The sequence below is a fragment of the Mustelus asterias genome, chromosome 25 (assembly GCF_964213995.1).
Source record: "Mustelus asterias chromosome 25, sMusAst1.hap1.1, whole genome shotgun sequence".
Classification (NCBI taxonomy): Eukaryota; Metazoa; Chordata; class Chondrichthyes; order Carcharhiniformes; family Triakidae; genus Mustelus; species Mustelus asterias.
The window spans coordinates 48,469,913-48,489,586 of NC_135825.1; the positions used below are offsets into that span (position 1 = coordinate 48,469,913).

Here is a 19,674-nt window from a genome sequence, read left to right on the forward strand (position 1 = left end):
GTAATGTTGGTTGAGGGATAAATATTGACCAGGATGGCGGGGAGAAACACACCTTTCCCCCTCACTCAACATGTCCTTCTTTGAAGGGTGCTGTGGGATATTTTAACATTCAGCTGAGAAGGCGGACTGGGTCTCAGTTTAATGCCTCATCCAAAAGATTGACACCTTCGACAGTTCTCAGTACTGCACTGGAGTGCCAGCCTAGATTCCGAGGCCCAAGGTTCCGGAGTGGGATTTGAACCCACGATCTTCGGACTCTGCGGCACAAAGTGATGCCACTGAGGCACAGCCAATGTTATCCCTGCCCAGTTCATGACGTCCATCAGCCACAGTCACCTTCCCTTTTGTTTTGTAGGTCGTACTCGTTGAGCAGCAGTCCAGACTGAGGGAAGGCTTTATTTTACTCAGGTGAGTTGTAATTTCTGTTCTGTCTTCAGTGCTATCTTTATATCTAAGGTAGTTGTTTAACACCAGCAGGAAGTGAGACCCACAGGAACAAGTATCAGAGGGATAGGTGAGGAGGTGGAGTGATTGAATCTACCGAAAGAATTGAGTCCCACTAAATTCAAACAGGTAGGACCTTAACAGTGCAAGAGGATTAGATCAACACTGGAGCATTGGGTGGAAACTGAAAGAAGCAAAGGACTCTCTTTCTCCTTGATTTGTGGAATCTCACCCTCCCTGGCTGAGCCTAAGTCAAGTCCTCAAGAGAGGGGAAAACATTCCCACTTCCCTAAAAGTTGCAGTACAGGTAACCAAGGTGATTAATTGATTTGATTTGATTTATTATTGTCACATGTATGAGTATACAGTGAAAAGATTTGTTTCTTGTGCACTATACAGACAAAACATACCGTTCATAGAGAAGGAAAGGAGTGCAGAATGTCGTGTTCCAGTCATAGCTAGGGTGTAGAGAAAGATCAGCTTAATGTGAGGTAGGTCCATTCAAATGTCTGATGGCAGCAGGGAAGAAGCTGTTCTTGAGTCGGTTGGTACGTGTCCTCAGACTTTTGTATCTTTTACCCGACGGAAGAAGGTGGAAGAGAGAATGTCCGTGGTGCATGGGGTCCTTAATTATGCTGACTGCTTTTCCCGAGGCAGCAGGAAGTGTAGACAGAGTCAATGGGTGGGAGGCTGGTTTGAGTACTTCTTCATTCATGACCCTTTGTAGTTTCTTGCGGGTTTGGGCAGAGCAGGAGCCATACCAAGCTGTGATACACCCAGAAAGAATGCTTTCTATGGTGCATCTGTAAAAGTTGGTGAGAGTCATAGCTGACATGCCAAATTTCCTTAGTCTTCTGAGAAAGTAGAGACGTTGGTGAGCTTTCTTAACTAGTGTCAGCATGGGGGGACCAGGGCAGGTTGTTAGTAATCTGAACCTTGAAGCTCTCAACCAGTTCTACTTCATCCCCATTGATATGGACAGGGGCATATCCTCCACTATGCTTCCTAAAGTCAATGACTATCTCCTTCATTTTGATGACATTGAGGGAGAGATTATTGTTGCCGCACCAGTTCACCAGATTCTCAATCTCTTTCCTGTACTCTGTCACGTCATTGTTTGAGATCTGACCCACTACAGTGGTGTCGTCAGCAAACTTGAAAATCGAGTTGGAAGGGAATTTGACCACACAGTCATAGGTGTTTAAGGAGCATAGTGAGGGGCTGAGAACACAGCCTTGTGGGGCACTGATGTTGAGGATGATCTTGGAGGAGGCGTTGTTGCCTAACCTTACTGATTGTACTCTGTGGGTTAAGAAGTTCAGGATCCAGTTGCAGAGGGAGGAATTAAGAAGGCATATAGCATGTTTGCCTTCATCAGCTGGGACATCGAATACAAAAATTGGGAAATCATGTTGCAGCTATATAAAACCTTGGTGAGGCCGTATTTGGAGTATTATGTGCGGTTCTGGTCACCACCTTACTGGAAGGATGTGGAAGCTTTGGAGAGAGTGCAAAGAAGGTTCACCAGGATGTTGCCTGATGTCGAGGGTGTTGACTATGAGGAGAGGTTGAATAGACTTGGATTGTTTTCACTGGAAAGACGGAGGCTGAGGGGAGACCTGATAGAGGTCTACAAAATTATGAGAGGCACAGACTGGGTGGATAGTCAGAGGCTTTTTCCAAAAGTGGAAGTGTTAATTACAAGGGGACACAGGTTCAAGGTGAGAGGGGGAAAGTTTAAGGGAGATGTCTGAGGAAAGTTTTTCACGCAGAGTGGCGGGTGCCTGGAACGCGCTGCCAGAGGAGGTGGTGGAAGCAGGCACATCAGCACGTGTAAGAGGCATCTGGATGGATGCATGAATAGGGAGGGAATCGAGGGATACAGTTTGAGTAAGGACAGAAGGTTTCACATTTTACTTTAGTTAGGACATCATGATCGGCACAGGCTTGGAGGGCCGAAGGGCTTGTTCCTGTGCTGTACTTTTCTTTGTCCTTTGTTCTAATCCTAGCCTTTTGCCACTTTTCCTTGGGTTTGCCAATGTCTGTTCACTTTTTAAACTGCTTCCCGTGCTGATGAGATATTTTCTGAGCAATTTTGATTTGGTGAATATGTTCTTCCGATCCCTGGGGAGACCGATAACTTTACAAAAAGATATGAATTTCCCAGCAACCAATGGACAAATTGCACAAGATTTCAAGTTTTAAGACTTTTGCTGTAACATGCAAACTAAAATCAACATCAATCAAACATTACTTAATACAAAACTAATATACCAAACTAAAGAAAAGGTACTTCATAATGAACTAATTAACTCAACTGAGATACTTTAGGCTCAGGCAGCACGGTGGCACAGTGGTTAGCACTGCTGCCTCACAGCACCAGAGACCCGGGTTCGATTCCAGCCTCGGGTCACTGTCTGTGTGGAGTTTGCACATTCTCTGTGTCTGCGTGGGTTTCCTCCGGGTGCTCCGATTTCCTCCCACAGTCCAAAAATGTGTGGGTTAGGTTGATTGTACGAAAGAGTCCAGAATCTTTAATTCCCACTCATGAAAGGATTGAGGGTGTGAATGCTCGGGTTTAAAGTAATTATTAAAAGAAGCTGTCGAGTTATGAGGAAAAGCTTTTCCATGCAGCGAGTAAGTGCTTGGGTCTGGAATGCTCTGAATGAGAGCGCACTGGAGGCAGCGTCAGCTGAGGCATTCCCAAGGGAATTGTCCTTATCTAAAATAGAAGAATGTGCAGGGTTATGGAGAGAATGGAACTATGTAAGTTGCTCATTTGGAGAGTTGGTGCAGACTCGTTGGGCCACATGGACACCTTCTGTGCAACAACAATTCTGTGATTCTACAAAACCGCTTGAGGGAGATAACCTGCCTTGGAATGATTTATTTTTGACCATGTCCGGAGAATTGGGCAGCTTTGCTGTTTGCCCTTAACGACAAGAATCCAACTCTCCTCACCAGGACAGCTGGTAGAGGTAGACATTTTCTCACTGTGATTGGCACAGTTCATGTCCTGGGAGCGAGGTAACCGCATAGTCCTCAGATTTTCACATCTGAATTCTGACTCTGGCCTCCAGGGCAATGGGACACAAAAGGAAGAGATAGCTCTGGTGGGAGGTTGGAGAGCTGGTAGAATAATGGGTCTTCACTCCTGCCAGGAAATGATGGATGAGGTTTTGCACTGTGGAGTGTCACCAACAGTTACCCACTCTTGTTTTAATAGTCAATGGTATTGCACCAACAGTGAATCACTGGTTCATCCTATCAGTCTAAGCTGGGCCAGGACTGCAGTTCTGGAGTTGAAAGGTCAGAATGCTAATCTATGAACGAAGCCCAGTCCATTACTCAAAACAGGCTCCCATCCATTGACTCTGTCTACACTTCCCTCTGCCTCGGGAAAGCAGCCAGCATAATTAAGGACCCCACGCACCCCGGACATTTTCTCTTCCACCTTCTGCCGTTGGGGAAAAGATACAAAAGTCTGAGGTCACGTACCAACTGACTTAAGAACAGCTTCTTCCCTGCTGCCATCAGACTTTTGAATGGAACATCCTCGCATTAAGTTGTTCTTTCTCTACACCCTAGCTACGACTGTAACATAGCTTCATTATGAACGGTATTAAAGATTCTGAACTCTTTCGTATAGTGCACAAGAAACAATACTTTTTACTGTATACTAATACATGTGATAATAATAAAGCAAATCAAAGCTATTCATTCCTCTTCCCAACCTATGTGCATTGTGAAGTCAGAAATTGTCTTATGCCCATTATTCTTCCTCAATTTGATATAAACCCCAAATAGGGTGAAATCTGAAGACATTATTCATCTAAACAAATGGACTAAGTAAATTCTGAGCGCTTATAGTGGACCTGTCAGAAGTACATCAGTAGTTAACCAGACATTCCTGCGATTGGAGTACATTTCAAGCAGATTTGACACATGCTATAACTCCAGGTGAATCGAGTGGCTTTTTTCTTTTGCAGCAAGGAAGAGCTGAAACAGCAGCAGTCAGAGCAGGAAAGTCTAACCCCTGCACGACCTCCAGCCTCCTCACTGGTAAGACATTTCCACCCTCTGGCTATGGACAAGAAGCAAATGTTTGGTGGTGGGATTGACATTGATGTGCCCTTTGTTCAAAATTAATCTTGGAATTACAGAGAATTGTAATTCCATGTTTGTTGTGGGCCAACAAGGTAGGAGTTTTCGGGTAAAGAGAACTAGAGTTGCACCTAATTCATCGTCTACCATCCGAGTAGTTACATGGTAGCAATAATAGCAGTTGTTGACTAACTATGGTAATCAATTGCTATCAATTAGTCTCTAACAGACCAGACATGAGGTGGGGAAAAGTTTCTAAAGTATATTTACCAGTGTCACAAGTAGGCTCACGTTAACACTGCAATGAAGTTACTGTGGAAAATCCCCTAGTCCCCACACTCTGGCACTTGTTCTGGTACACTGAGGGAGAATTTAGCATGGCCAATGCACCAAACCAGCACGTCTTTCAGACTGTGGGAGGTAACCGGAGACACAGGGAGAACATGCAAACTCCACACAGTGACCTGAGACTGGAATTGAACCTAGGTCCCTGGCACTGTGAGGCAGCAGTGCTAACCACTGTGCCACCCATGAGCCAGAGCCAGAACTCCATGATCAAGATCTTTGGTAAGTAGACTGCTCCATACTCTTAAGTGTAACCATACTCTGAAACTGCTTCCTAGCCCAGGAGACTCCTGTGTCCCTCAACTGACCCACTCAGTTTGTTACAACCCACATACTGCAAACAGTAAGAGTATACTACAATATTTGCTTAACTGTCTGCCACACCTTTAGTACTACAATATTGATCTCAACAGAATGTTCAAAGTAACAAGCCTAACAATTATAAACCCGAGTTTGTCTTTGGACTTTTTCCTGGATCTCCAGTCTCTGATCACATTGGAATGGTGTTGATAAGCAGGAAGTATGAAACAGAGACTCTGTTTCCTCTGTGGAAGGTCATGGGGCCATGCACCAATTAGAATTTGATGATGTGATTGAGGATCAGTTTTAATACTAACTCTGGGCCCAAGTGGGGCAGGTTCCCTGGCAGCTGTAATCATGATGTGGACTTTAACCTGGTGTTGTAAGCTGCAATCATGGCCAGAAGCTGAAGGGTTAATTCAAGGCAAATTCAGTCCTGGTGTGAAGAATCATTTCTGGAACACAGGAAAAAAATTACTTTTACCTCAGAGATCCACCCCCTCCATTATCCCAGACATTCCCTCCCTCCATTACCCCAGACATACCTCCCTCCACTACCCCAGACATACCCTCCGTCCATTACCCCAGACATACCCTCTGTCCATTACCCCAGACATTCCCTCCCTCCATTACCCCAGACATTCCCTCCCTCCATTACCCCAGACATTCCCTCCCTCCATTACCCCAGACATTCCCTCCCTCCATTACCCCAGACATTCCCTCCCTCCATTACCCCAGACATTCCCTCCCTCCATTACCCCAGACATACCCTCTGTCCATTACCCCAGACATACCCTCTGTCCATTACCCCAGACATACCCTCCCTCCATTACCCCAGATATACCCTCCCTCCATTACCCCAGACATACCCTCTGTCCATTACCCCAGACATACCCTCCCTCCATTACCCCAGACATACCCTCCCTCCATTACCCCAGACATATCCTCTCTCTATTACCCCAGACATACCCTCCCTCCAACTCCCAGACATACCGTCCCTCCATTACCCCAGACATACCCTCCCTCCATTACCCCAGACATATCCTCCCTCCATTACCCCAGACATACCCTCCCTCCAACTCCCAGACATACCGTCCCTCCATTACCCCAGACATACCCTCCCTCCATTACCCCAGACATACCCTCCCTCCATTACCCCAGACATACCCTCCCTCCAACTCCCAGACATACCGTCCCTCCATTACCCCAGACATACCTTCCCTCCATTACCCCAGACATACCCTCCCTCCACTACCCCAGACATACCTTCCCTCCATTACCACAGACATATCCTCCCTCGAACACCCCAGACATAACCTCCCTCCATTACCCCAGACATACCCTCCCTCCATTACCCCAGACATACCCTCCCTCCAACTCCCAGACATACCTTCCCTCCATTACCACAGACATACCCTCTCTCCATTACCCCAGACATACCCTCCCTCCATTACCCCAGACATACCCTCCCTCCAACTCCCAGACATACCTTCCCTCCATTACCCCAGACATACCCTCCCTCCAACTCCCAGACATACCTTCCCACCATTACCCCAAACATACCCACCCTCCAACAGCCAGACATACCCTCCCTCGAACACCCCAGACATACCCTCTCTCCATTACCCCAGACATACCCTCTCTCCATTACCCCAGACATACCCTCCCTCCATTACCCAGACATACCCTCCCTCCATTACCCCAGACATACCCTCCCTCCATTACCCCAGACATACACTCCCTCCATTACCCCAGACATACCCTCTGTCCATTACCCCAGACATACCGTCCCTCCATTACCCCAGACATACCTTCCCTCCATTACCCCAGACATACCCTCCCTCCACTACCCCAGACATACCTTCCCTCCATTACCACAGACATATCCTCCCTCGAACACCCCAGACATAACCTCCCTCCATTACCCCAGACATACCCTCCCTCCATTACCCCAGACATACCCTCCCTCCAACTCCCAGACATACCTTCCCTCCATTACCACAGACATACCCTCCCTCCATTACCCCAGACATACCCTCCCTCCATTACCCCAGACATACCCTCCCTCCATTACCCCAGACATACCCTCCCTCCATTACCCCAGACATACCCTCTGTCCATTACCCCAGACATACCGTCCCTCCATTACCCCAGACATTCCCTCCCTCCATTACCCCAGACATACCCTCTGTCCATTACCCCAGACATACCGTCCCTCCATTACCCCAGACATACCCTCCCTCCATTACCCCAGACATACCCTCCCTCCATTACCCCAGACATACCCTCTGTCCATTACCCCAGACATACCGTCCCTCCATTACCCCAGACATACCCTCCGTCCTTTACAATAGATATAAAACCCAATCTCTATTCTAGATATCCACTGCCTGCTCCACTACCCCAGTGACTCGCCCCCTCCGTTGTCCAAATCTTTAACCTCTTCCTCTATGTCCATCTCCCTCCTCTGCCCGAGAGACCCAACTGCTCCACTGCCATCCCCTCCTCTACCCCAGTCTCTCCCCCTCCTCTATCCCGGTCCCCCCCTTCTTTACCCCAATCTCCCCCCATCTCTATCCCAGCCTCCCCCCTCTTCTATCCCAGGCTCCCCCCTCCTCTATCCCAGTCCCCCCCCATCCTCTATCCCAGTCTCCCCCCCCTCCTCTAACCCAGTCTCCCCCCTCCTCTACTCCAGTCTCTCCCCCTCCTCTACCCCCAGGCTCCCCCCCTCGTCTACCCCAGGCTCTTCCCCCTCTACCCCCAGGCTCTCTGCCCCCTCTACCCCCAGGCTCCCTCTCCCTACCCCCAGGCTCCCCTCCACCCCCGGGCTCCCCCCCACCCCCACCCCCACCCCACTCCTCCAACCCCACCCCACCCCCCCCAAACCCCCAACCCCACCCCTACTCCCACCCCACCCCACTCCCCCACCCCCACCCCCAACCCCCCTCACCCCCACTATTCTCTGAAATGGTTGAATGAACCATTTGTACCAAATTTTTACTACTTGTAGAACAGGAACTCTCCATCAGCAGGCCAGTATTTTATTCTTCATAACAGATGGAAATAGATCGTGGGGTAGAATTGTGTGGATTAGTGGAGCACATAGACAAGTCGCTTCTCTGATTGCTGTTTGTGGGATTCTTGATGTGCACAAACTGGTTTCCAGTTACATTGCAACAGTAAATTCATTCCAGAAACATTCATTGACTCTGAGGCATTTTGGGTTGTTCTGAGGTCATGAAAGGCGCTATATAAATGCAAGCCTTTATTACTGACAGGAGGTCCATGAGCACCTATTACTGGAGAGGATACTCCTGTCTCCTATTTGTCCTGCAGGGGGCAGAATGAAACCGAGGAACCTTGCTGGTCAGGGAACACTCCATGAGTTTTTGCTGATCTTGCTGTAACAATGCATTGGCCAACATGCTAGACTTGTGGGGGTCTTGGTACACTGGCAAAGGTTGGGACATGGATATATCCTAAACGGATTTGTTGTCACTTTGCAGCCTGAATCCTAGATACGGTGGCATAGTAGATGTCTTGTGGGACTCGGAATCTAGAAATATAAACTAACATCTCAAAGACGTGAGTTCAAATCCCACCATAACAGTTGGGGAATTTAAATTAAGTTAATAAAATTAATTTGTAATTTAAAAATTGATATCAGGAATGATGATGGTGGAGCGACTGGATTGTTGTAAAAAGGTCCACCAGTGCATGGATGGAAAGCTGCCCTTTCGTCCAGTCTGGTTTATGTCAATGTAAATGAACAGCCTGTTTTCCAGAGCTTCATGTTTAAATCCCTCCAATCAAGTTTCTGTTTCACCAAAGACCCTAAATGGATCCTGTCAACATAAATGACATTCTATTTGGCTGGAAAACCATCCTTCATTTTGTACCCGTCTACAACCTTTAAATCATTTGGCTACACCAACATCCTTCAGTCACCCATCTCCTCACTATTTTCAATTCTAGTCATTGGCGAGCAACGGATTCTATTCTTGACCCTACACCTTGATCGCGGGTGTATGTGAAGAGAAAAAGATTGGTGATGTTAAATGTTGGTCGCTTACATTTGGAAACAGGGGAATTTATAATGGAGAATAAAGAAATGGCTGACCAACTAAATACACCCTTTGGTTCTGTCTTCACAAAGAACGACGCAAATTATACAGCAGAAATGTTGGAGAACACAGGGTTTAGTGAGAGGGAGGAACTGAAGGAGATCAGTATCAGTAGACAAATGGTGCTGGGGAAATTGATGGGATTGAAGCCCAATAACTCCCCAGGTCCTGATAATCCCAGATTATTATTAGCACTTGGAGCTAAAGGGATCAAAAGATATGGGGGGAAGGCAGGAACAGGTCACTGAGCTGGGTGACCAGCCATGATCATAATGAATGGCAGACCAGGCTCGAAAGGCTGAATGGCCTCCTCCTGCCCCTATTTTCAATGTTTCTATCCGGTTCCTGACACCGACAGCTTCAGCTCCAACTCAGCTTCACCTCACTTGAGTTCTCACTGTCCCTAAATTGTCGGATGTCCCATCCACCAATCAGTAATGGATGAGCAGAAATTTGCCCCAATAAATGTGAGGTAACCCAAAGCCATTATCTTCAGTTCCTGCCACAAACTCCGCACCCTGCCTGCCTACTCCATCCCTCTCCCCTGCAACTATCTGAGCTTGATTCAGATTCTTCACAACTTTGGTGCCGTATTTGAACCCGGGAAGAGTTTCTGACTGCATCTCAGCATCATCTGCCTATTTGCTCCTTCATAACATTACCCAACTCCACCACACCTCAGCTCATCTGCTGCTGAAACCCTCCTCTATGCCTTTGTTACCGCTAGACTTGATCATTCCAATGCATCCCCGGCTGGCCTCTTATCCCACACATCTAAAACTCTCTTGCCCATGCACCAACTCACACCAAGTCCTGTTCAGTCATCACCCCTGTTCTGACTGATTTACAATGGCTCCTGGTACATTTTAAAATGACCATCATTGTTTTATTCATTTATTGGATATTGGCCTCACTGGCGTGGCCAGCGTTTATTGCCCATCCCTAATTGCCCTTGAGAAGGTGGTGGTGAGCTGCTGCAGTTCATGCGGTGCAGGTACACCCACAGCTCTGTCAGGGAGTTCCAGGATTTGGATCCAGTGACAGTGAAGGAATGGCGATATATTTCCAAGTTAGGCTGATGTGTGACTTGGAGGGGAATTTGCAAGCTGCAGTGTTGCCGTGTGCCTGCTGCCCTTACTCTACTAGGTGGTAAAGGTCACAGCTTTGGAAGGTGCTGTCGAAGGAGCCTTGATGAGTTGGGACAGTGTATCTTGTAGATGGTACACATTGCTCCCACCCTGTCTCAGAGGTAGAGGGAGCAAATGTTTAAGGTGGTGGATCAAGTGGGCATTGTCCTGGATGTGTCAAGTTCTTTGAGTGTTGTTGGAGCTTCACTTAAGCAGGCAAGGGGTGATAAGTCCATTACACTCCTAACATGTACCCTGTAGGTTGTGAGCAGTGTTCGGGAAATCTGGTGTTGAGAATTCCCAGACTCTGATCTTCTCTTATAGCCACAGTATTTATATGGGTGGTCCGGATAACTTTCTGCTCAATAGAATTCCCAGGATGTTGATAGTAGGCGATTCAGTAAGGATAATGCCATTGAATTGCAAGGGGGAGATGGTTAGATTCTCTTTCTGTTGGAAATTGTCTTTACTTTCAAATTCCACCATAATCTTTCTCTCTCTATAACTATAACCTCCTCCAGCCTCAGGCCCCTTGGAGATACCCTGTGTTCCTCTGATTCTACTCTGGACATCCCTGATTGTAATGGCACCGTAAGAAGTCTCACAACACCAGGTTAAAGTCCAACAGGTTTATTTGGTAGCAAATGCCATTAGCTTTCGGAGCTCTGCTCCTTCGTCAGATGGAGTGGAAATCTGCTCTCAAACAGTGCACAGAGACACAAAATCAAGTTACAGAATACTGATTAGAATGTGAATCCCTACAGCCAGCCAGGTCTTAAAGGTACAGACAATGTGGGTGGAGGGAGCATTAAACACAGGTTAAAGAGATGTGTATTGTCTCCAGACAGAACAGCTAGTGAGATTCTGCAAGTCCAGGAGGCAAGCTGTGGGGGTTACTGATAATGTGACATAAATCCAACATCCCGGTTTAGGCCGTCCTCATGTGTGCGGAACTTGGCTATCAGTTTCTGCTCAGCGCTCTGCGCTGTCGTGTGTCATGAGGGCCGCCTTGGAGAACGCTTACCTGAAGATCCAAGGCTGAATGCCCGTGACTGCTGAAGTGCTCCCCCACAGGAAGAGAACAGTCTTGCCTAGTGATTGTTGAGCGGTGTTCATTCATCCGTTGTCGTAGCGTCTGCATGGTTTCCCCAATGTACCATGCCTCGGGACATCCTTCCCTGCAGCGTATCAGGTAGACAACGTTGGCCGAGTTGCAAGAGTAGGTACCGTGTACCTGGTAGATGGTGTTCTCACGTGAGATGATGGCATCCGTGTCGATGATCCGGCACGTCTTGCAGAGGTTGCTGTGGCAGGGTTGTGTGGTGTCTTGGTCACTGTTCTCCTGAAGGCTGGGTAGTTTGCTGTGGACAATGGTCTGTTTGAGGTTGCATGGTTGTTTGAAGGCAAGAAGTGGGGATGTGGGGATGGCCTTGGCGAGATGTTCGTCTTCATCAATGACATGCTGAAGGCTCCGGAGGAGATGCCGTAGCTTCTCCGCTCCAGGGAAGTACTGGACGATGAAGGGTACTCTGTCCACCGTGTCCCGTGTTTGTCTTCTGAGGAGGTCGGTGCGGTTTTTCGCTGTGGCGCGTCGGAAATGTTGATCGATGAGTCGAGCGCCATATCCTGTTCTTATGAGGGCATCTTTCAGCGTCTGGAGGTGTCTGTTGCGATCCTCCTCATCCGAGCAGATCCTGTTGGGCTCCTCCGGAAGGCCGCTGCCCTCGACTTGACATGTATGCCCAAGCCATCAGGAGGTGCGTCAACACCAAATTCATCAGCCGCACTCACAAGACAGCACCGAACATCACTCAAGCACAACGCAACGCCATCCGCGCACTCAAAACCAACCGCAACATTGTCATCAAACCAGCAGACAAAGGAGGGGCCATTGTCATACTGAACAGAACGGATTACTGCAAAGAAGTGTACCGACAACTGAACAACGAGGAACACTACAGACAGTTATCTGCAGATCCGACCAAAGAACACACCCGTCAACTCAACACTCTGATCAAAACCTTTGATCCGGACCTTCAAAACACCCTCTGTGCTCTCATCCCACGTACTCCACGCGTTGGAGATCTCTACTGCCTCCCAAAGATACACAAGGCAAACACACCTGGCCGTCCCATCGTTTCAGGCAATGGAACCCTGTGCGAGAGCCTCTCCGGCTATGTCGAGGGCATCTTGAAACCCATTGTACAAAGAACACCCAGCTTTTGTCGCGACACTACGGACTTCCTACAGAAACTCAGCGCACATGGAGCAGTTGAACCAGGAGCACTCCTCGTCACAATGGATGTCTCGGCACTCTACACCAGCATCCCCCACGATGATGGCATTGCTGCAACGGCTTCAGTACTCAATGCCGTCAACTGCCAGTTTCCAGATGCAATTTTACAACTCATCCGCTTCATCCTGGACCACAATGTCTTCACCTTCAACAACCAGTTCTTCATCCAGACACACGGAACAGCCATGGGGACCAAATTCGCACCTCAATATGCCAGCATCTTCATGCACAGGTTCGAACAAGACTTCTTCACCGCACAGGACCTTCAACCGATGCTATACACTAGATACATCGATGATATTTTCTTCCTTTGGAGTCATGGTGAGCAATCACTGAAACAACTGTATGATGACATCAACAAGTTCCATCCCACCATCAGACTCACCATGGACTATTCTCCGGAATCGGCTGCATTCTTGGACACACGCATCTCCATTAAGGACGGTCACCTCAGCACCTCACTGTACCGCAAGCCCACAGATAACCTCAAGATGCTCCACTTCTCCAGCTTCCACCCTAAACACATTAAAGAAGCCATCCCCTACGGACAAGCCCTCTGAATACACAGGATCTGCTCGGATGAGGAGGATCGCAACAGACACCTCCAGACGCTGAAAGATGCCCTCATAAGAACAGGATATTGCGCTCGACTCATTGATCAACAGTTCCGACGCGCCACAGCGAAAAACCGCACCGACCTCCTCAGAAGACAAACACGGGACACAGTGGACAGAGTACCCTTCGTCGTCCAGTACTTCCCCGGAGCAGAGAAGCTACGGCATCTCCTCCGGAGCCTTCAGCATGTCATTGATGAAGATGAACATCTCGCCAAGGCCATCCCCACACCCCCACTTCTTGCCTTCAAACAACCACGCAACCTCAAACAGACCATTGTCCGCAGCAAACTACCCAGCCTTCAGGAGAACAGTGACCACGACACCACACAACCCTGCCACAACAACCTCTGCAAGACGTGCCGGATCATCGACATGGATGCCATCATCTCACGTGAGAACACCATCTATCAGGTACACGGTACCTACTCTTGCAACTCGGCCAACATTGTCTACCTGATACGCTGCAGGAAAGGATGTCCCGAGGCATGGTACATTGGGAAAACCATGCAGACGCTACAACAACGGTTGAATGAACACCGCTCAACAATCACCAGGCAAGACTGTTCTCTTCCTGTGGGGGAGCACTTCAGCAGTCACGGGCATTCAGCCTTGGATCTTCAGGTAAGCGTTCTCCAAGGCGGCCTTCACGACACACGACAGCGCAGAGTCACTGAGCAGAAACTGATAGTCAAGTTCCACACACATGAGGACGGCCTAAACCGGGATTTTGGATTTATGTCACATTATCAGTAACCCCCACAGCTTGCCTCCTGGACTTGCAGAATCTCACTAGCTGTTCTGTCTGGGGACAATACAGACCTCTTTAACCTGTCTTAATGCTCTCTCCACTCACATTGTCTGTACCTTTAAGACCTGGCTGGCTGTAGGGATTCGCATTCTAATCAGTATTCTGTAACTTGATTTTGTGTCTCTGTGCACTGTTTGAGAGCAGATTTCCACTCCATCTGACGAAGGAGCAGCGCTCCAAAAGCTTATGGTATTTGCTACCAAATAAACCTGTTGGACATTAACCTGGTGTTGTGAGACTTTTTACTGTGTTCACCCCAGTCCAACGCCAGCATCTCCACATCATGTAATGGCACCAGCAGTGTTGGCTGGGCCTTTAGCTGACAAGGCCATACGCTCCAGAATATCCTTCCTGAAACTTTCTGCCTCTTGGGGTAGAATTCTCCAGCCACGCTGGTCTAAAAATTCCCGTCCAACCATCAATGGGGTTTCACATTCTCCACAACCCGCCCGTTAAAATTCCAGTGGCGGGCGGGATGGGAGAATCCGGCCTTGATCTCTCCTTCCCCTTTAAGGCACTCTGTAAAACCTACCCCTAGACCAAATCTTTGGTCATCTGACCTAATAGCTCTTTATGTGAATTAGTTGTCGAATTTTATTTGATAACACTCTAGTGAAGTGCCTGGGAAATTCCAGTACATTGCAGGTGCTTTACGCATGCAAGCGATTGTTATTGATCCTGCTAGGAGAAGACCAATGTCATCCTTCTTTGGAGGCAAACACACGTGAGTGGTGCTTCAAGATGTTTTGTGCAGCATGAGGCTTTTCAATGGTCATAAACTTGCTCGCTTTTTGTTTTCAACAAACTTTTCATTGAGCGCATTTTCTTCATCTGCAGAATACAGGCTGGGCTGTACGAATAAGGGCTGTGTCTTTGACTATTGTAAACAGTCTGCTGTGCTGACCGGAGTTGGAATGACACAGCAGTAGATAGCTGGAGCTTACTGAGTCTTTGATCGATGGGCTCAGCATCCAAACAAAACATTTTCCATTTTAAACAATCCTCTGACATCGGAGAGCTTTACACTGTGAGGGCACCATTATCAATCATTGCTACTAAACTTATACAACCACAAAAATTATTGTGGTTGTAAATGTTCAGCAACATACAAGTTGGGAAATATGTTGTCTGATTGCCAATCCTCTCAGCTCAAGCCTTGAAACTCTCACTCTTAATCTTCTTGGCTCAATCTTTTATAGTCCTTTGTTACTCCTAAGAGCTAAACCTGACACACAGTTCCTCTCCTGAAATCGAGGTTCCTAATGCTTCCTGCTCTTCTTATCCAGGAGCTCAAAACCAAAACTTCTTCCTGAGTCTCCCTCCTCAGTCCTGGGGCCAGCCAGAGGTCAAATATGGACTCCTCCCTGACCTGATCCCCAGGGATCTACTGGTCAGTGCTGCCCAATCGAGACCAGAAGGCTCTGATACAGGTGGCCAGGAAAATAGCCGTTGGTCTCTTATTTTTATATATTCATGCAATATGGGTCAGCATTTATTGCCCATCCCTAATTGCCCTTGGGAAGGTGGTGGTGAGCCGTCTTCTTGAGCTGCAGTAGCCCATGTGGTGTAGGTATACCCACAGTGCTGTTAGAGACGGAGTTCCAGGATTTTGACCCAGTGACAGTGAAGGAACGGCGATATAGTTTCAAGTCAGGGTGGCTTGGAGGGGAACGTGCAGATGGTGGTGTTCCCAGATATCTGCTGCCTTTGTCCTTCTAGATGATAGTGATCATGTGTCTGGAAGGTGCTGTATAAGGAGCCTTGGTGAGTTCCTGTAGTGCATCTTGTAGATAGTACGCACTCGTGCTGCTGTTAGCGGTTTCAAACAACTGAGTGACTTGTGAGGCCATTTAATCTCTGACAAAGGGTCATCTGGACTCGAAGCGTCAGCTCGTTTCTCATCTTCCAGATGCTGTGATGCGCATCAATTGGACACGAGGCTCGAAGCTTCAGTAAAAGAAGGCTTTTATTAACTAACAATGGAGCTATCAGAACTTTAACACACTATCCCAGACTGAAGGGCAGGGAGCAGTCCGAGCAGGGGGTCTTATACCTCTCCCAGGAGGCGGAGCCCGACTGGGATGTGCCACAACAGTAACAAACACAGGTGTAACAATCCCACCCTAACCCAACAGCAACATTAGTACAATCCCACAGTAACCTATATACATTCCTGTAGTACTGGCCAGCCCTGGCTCAGTACTATCCAGTGGGAACCAACGATGGTTCACCACATGCTGCCAGACCTGCTGAGATTTTCCAGCATTTTCTCTTTTGGTTTCAGATTCCAGTATCTGCAGTAATTTGCTTTTAACTCTCTTCCACCTTCTTCCATCGGGAAAAAGATACAAAAGTCTGAGATCACGCACCAACCGACACAAGAACAGCTTCTTCCTTGCTCCCTTCAGTCTTTTGAATGGACCTACCTTATATTAAGTTGATCTTTCTCTACACCTTAGCTATGACAGTAACATTATATTCTGCACCCTCTTCTTTCCTTCCCCCCCTTATGTACTCTATGAACGGTATGCTTTGTCTGTATAGCGTGCAAGAAACAATACTTTTCACTATATCTGAATACATGTGACAATAATAAATCAAATCCAATCAGGTATGACTTTGATTTTTATCATGACCTGTTATCTGATAATGATAATCTGGAAAAATTTGGTAGACAAAAGAAGGTCGTTTGGAAGTTGCATAGATAGTCTGCACATCTGGAGCCACAAACTGACGGCTTTACTGCAAGATGCTGGAGTGCTTGGTAAAGAATACAACAATTATTGAGAACGTTGTGAAATTTGTAGAGGTATTGGGAGACACCACTGTGTCCTGTTGTGAGTTTGCCACGAGCCAAGGTGTTTAACAATGCAGTGGCAATGGATTTAAAAGTACAGGACAAAGATTGGGTTTTCTTTTGCTACACTTTATAGAAACGGCAACCAGATTTAGCGTATCCACTGTAATATGTGGCAAGGACAAATTATCCATTATCGATAAGGTTAAGGAGAAGTGGGTTGGAACAGGATTTGGTACACCAACAAAATTACTGGCAGATAATGGCGGGGAATTTACCAATGAGGAAGTTTGAGATATGTGAAAACTTGAACATCATATTTATGCGCGCTGCGACTGTGAACCCGTCAGTAATGGTCTGTCCGAGAGAAACAATGCAATGGTAGCTGACATGATACATAAAACATTGGCAAATCAGCCAGATTGTAAATTGCAAATAGTGCTGGCGTGGGCAGTGATGCAAAGAACTCTTTGCAGATGGTTGCTGGGTACAGACTGTACCAATTGGCACCAAAGTTGCCTTTGGTTTTATCAGATGCTCCCCCCTGCTCTAGAAGGAACGAGCACCAGTTCCACTTTTCCTGTTCATCTGAATGCGTTGCCTGCAAGTAGAAAGACTTTAATTAAAGCTGAGATATTTGGCACCGCGTAAAGCCATCAGGCGTATAGTTTAGACAGGGAGACCTGGTATATTATAAAAGAGAAGGGCAAGAGCGAATGGAAAGGCCTTGGTAAGCAGTGAAAGAAAAATAGTAATTGTTCAACACGGGAATCAAACCCTTAGGGTTCATTCCTGCAGCTTAATTGGCACTGACTATACCTCTACAGATTCTGAACAAGACATAGAGAGTAAAGAGACACCATGAACCTCACACACGCACGTAATGGACAATTATGAGGAACTGACTACAACAAATAAAGAACTGGTTGATATTGAACAAAATAATATTGAAGTGCAGGATAAGGTTACTTATTCAAAAGAACAATTACCCAAAGGAGGAACAAAGGTCACGGACATGCCAGAAGCAGCCAATGCATGGAGGGGTGCCACCACCAGAGGAAGAGCAGAAAAGGCCACTGGTAAATATAACCACTGGTTAAATGTGAAGGATGAAGGTTGGGAAAGAAGAGCTTTGATTGGCAAAATGAGGTTGATGCGCGATTGATTCACACGGGAGGCTAGGACATACCCGGGAATAAAGGCTTTTATTCACAACAAGAATAGAGCACACTGCTTAACAATACTATCCCAGACTAAGGGCTACTAGGAAGTAGCAGTGACCTTTATACTCCTGTAAGAAGGCGGAGCTAAACGGAGTGTACCACAGAACAATGCTAACAGGTGGAACACCCCAACCCTAACCCCAACAGTAACAAGAGTAACATATGTACAAGTACCCATAGTGGTAACCATCTATGGTTCACCACAGAGGTAAAGATGTGGAAAGCCAGAAGCACAGTAGAAGTTCTGACAGTGAATCAGAAAGGGGTTGCGACAGCAGGAAAAGATCTCGGACTTGCAGACAGAACTCTGATCACATGCAGGAAGGATCATGTAGCAGCAATCCAGGAAGAGAGAAGGGGGCGAGGAGAGGATGCAGCGTGGCCAGAAAGAGAACTTCAGAACAAACTAAGAGTGGAATTAGAAGTAGGAGCCGTCATAGAATTGTAGAATCATAGAGGGACAGAAGGAGGCCATTCAACCCATTGAGTCTGTACTGACTCTCCTAAAGAACATCTTACCCAGGCCCACCACCTCCATCCTCGTAACCCTAATGCACGGATAAGGGGCACATACAAAGCTGAAGCTAGATCAGTAGCTCAGGGTTTTTGAGGAAAGACTTGGGGGGTGAAGATATCAGAGGGGTCTCACCTATTGCAGGGAAAGTAAGCCGGAAGATCTCTTTGGCCATTTTGACCACATACCCCTGGGAGTGCGGATCGATATAACATAAAGGCAGCATTTCTGCAGGGTGAGCCATTTTGAGAAGAAATATTTTTGAAATCATCTAAAGAAGCTGGCGGTATAAATTGAGGAACTTAAACACGTGTTTACGGATTGAATGATGTGTCAGGAGTATGGTATTTTCCTGTGAGGTCAATCTTGTTGAAAACGGGTTGCTTTCAGTTAAAAGCAGAACATGCAATGTTCTATTGGTATCACAAGGAGAGATTAGCAGGAACCAAAAGAGAAAACGCTGGAAAATCTCAGCGGGTCTGGCAGCATCTGTAAGGAGAGAAAAGAGCTGACGTTTCAAGTCCAGATGACCCTTTGTCAAAGCTAAAAGACACAGAAAGTGGGAGATATTTATGCTGCAGGGTGAGGGAATGAAAGATGAGTCATAGCCACAGAAACCAGAGGAAAGGCTGCTAATGGCAGTCCACAGGGAGAATAAAGGGTGTGAATGGCCAAACGGCAGAGAAACTGTAAGCTGTGACAGATGGAGATGTTGGGGGAAGGAGTGGGGGGAATGGGACAGAGGTAGAATGTAGAAAAGGGGAAGCGGGGGGGGGGGGGGAGAAAAGGTAAGGGAAGGGGGATGAAGTAGGGGAAGGAAAGAGTGGGGGGGGGGAAGAAAAATGAAGAAAGACCATAAAGAAATAAAAGGTAGAGAACAGTAAAAAAATTAAATTAAATAGAATAAGAACAAAGGGGGCCAAGGTGGGGTAGAGCAAATCATCTGGAGTTGTTGAATTCGATGTTGAGACCGGA

General features: G+C 47.2%; 1 protein-coding gene across 5 annotated transcripts in view; it reads left to right on the forward strand.

Annotated features, from left to right (window-relative positions):
• LOC144479164 (uncharacterized) overlaps positions 1 to 19,674 on the forward strand; it is a 96,030-nt gene that overhangs the window by 4,735 nt on the left and 71,621 nt on the right. For all 5 annotated transcript variants that reach the window (XM_078197752.1, XM_078197755.1, XM_078197753.1 and 2 more), the window contains exons 3-4: positions 356 to 408; positions 4,434 to 4,506. In XM_078197752.1, the coding sequence (XP_078053878.1) occupies positions 356 to 408; positions 4,434 to 4,506 (126 nt within the window). The remainder of the gene's footprint in view (positions 1 to 355; positions 409 to 4,433; positions 4,507 to 19,674) is intronic.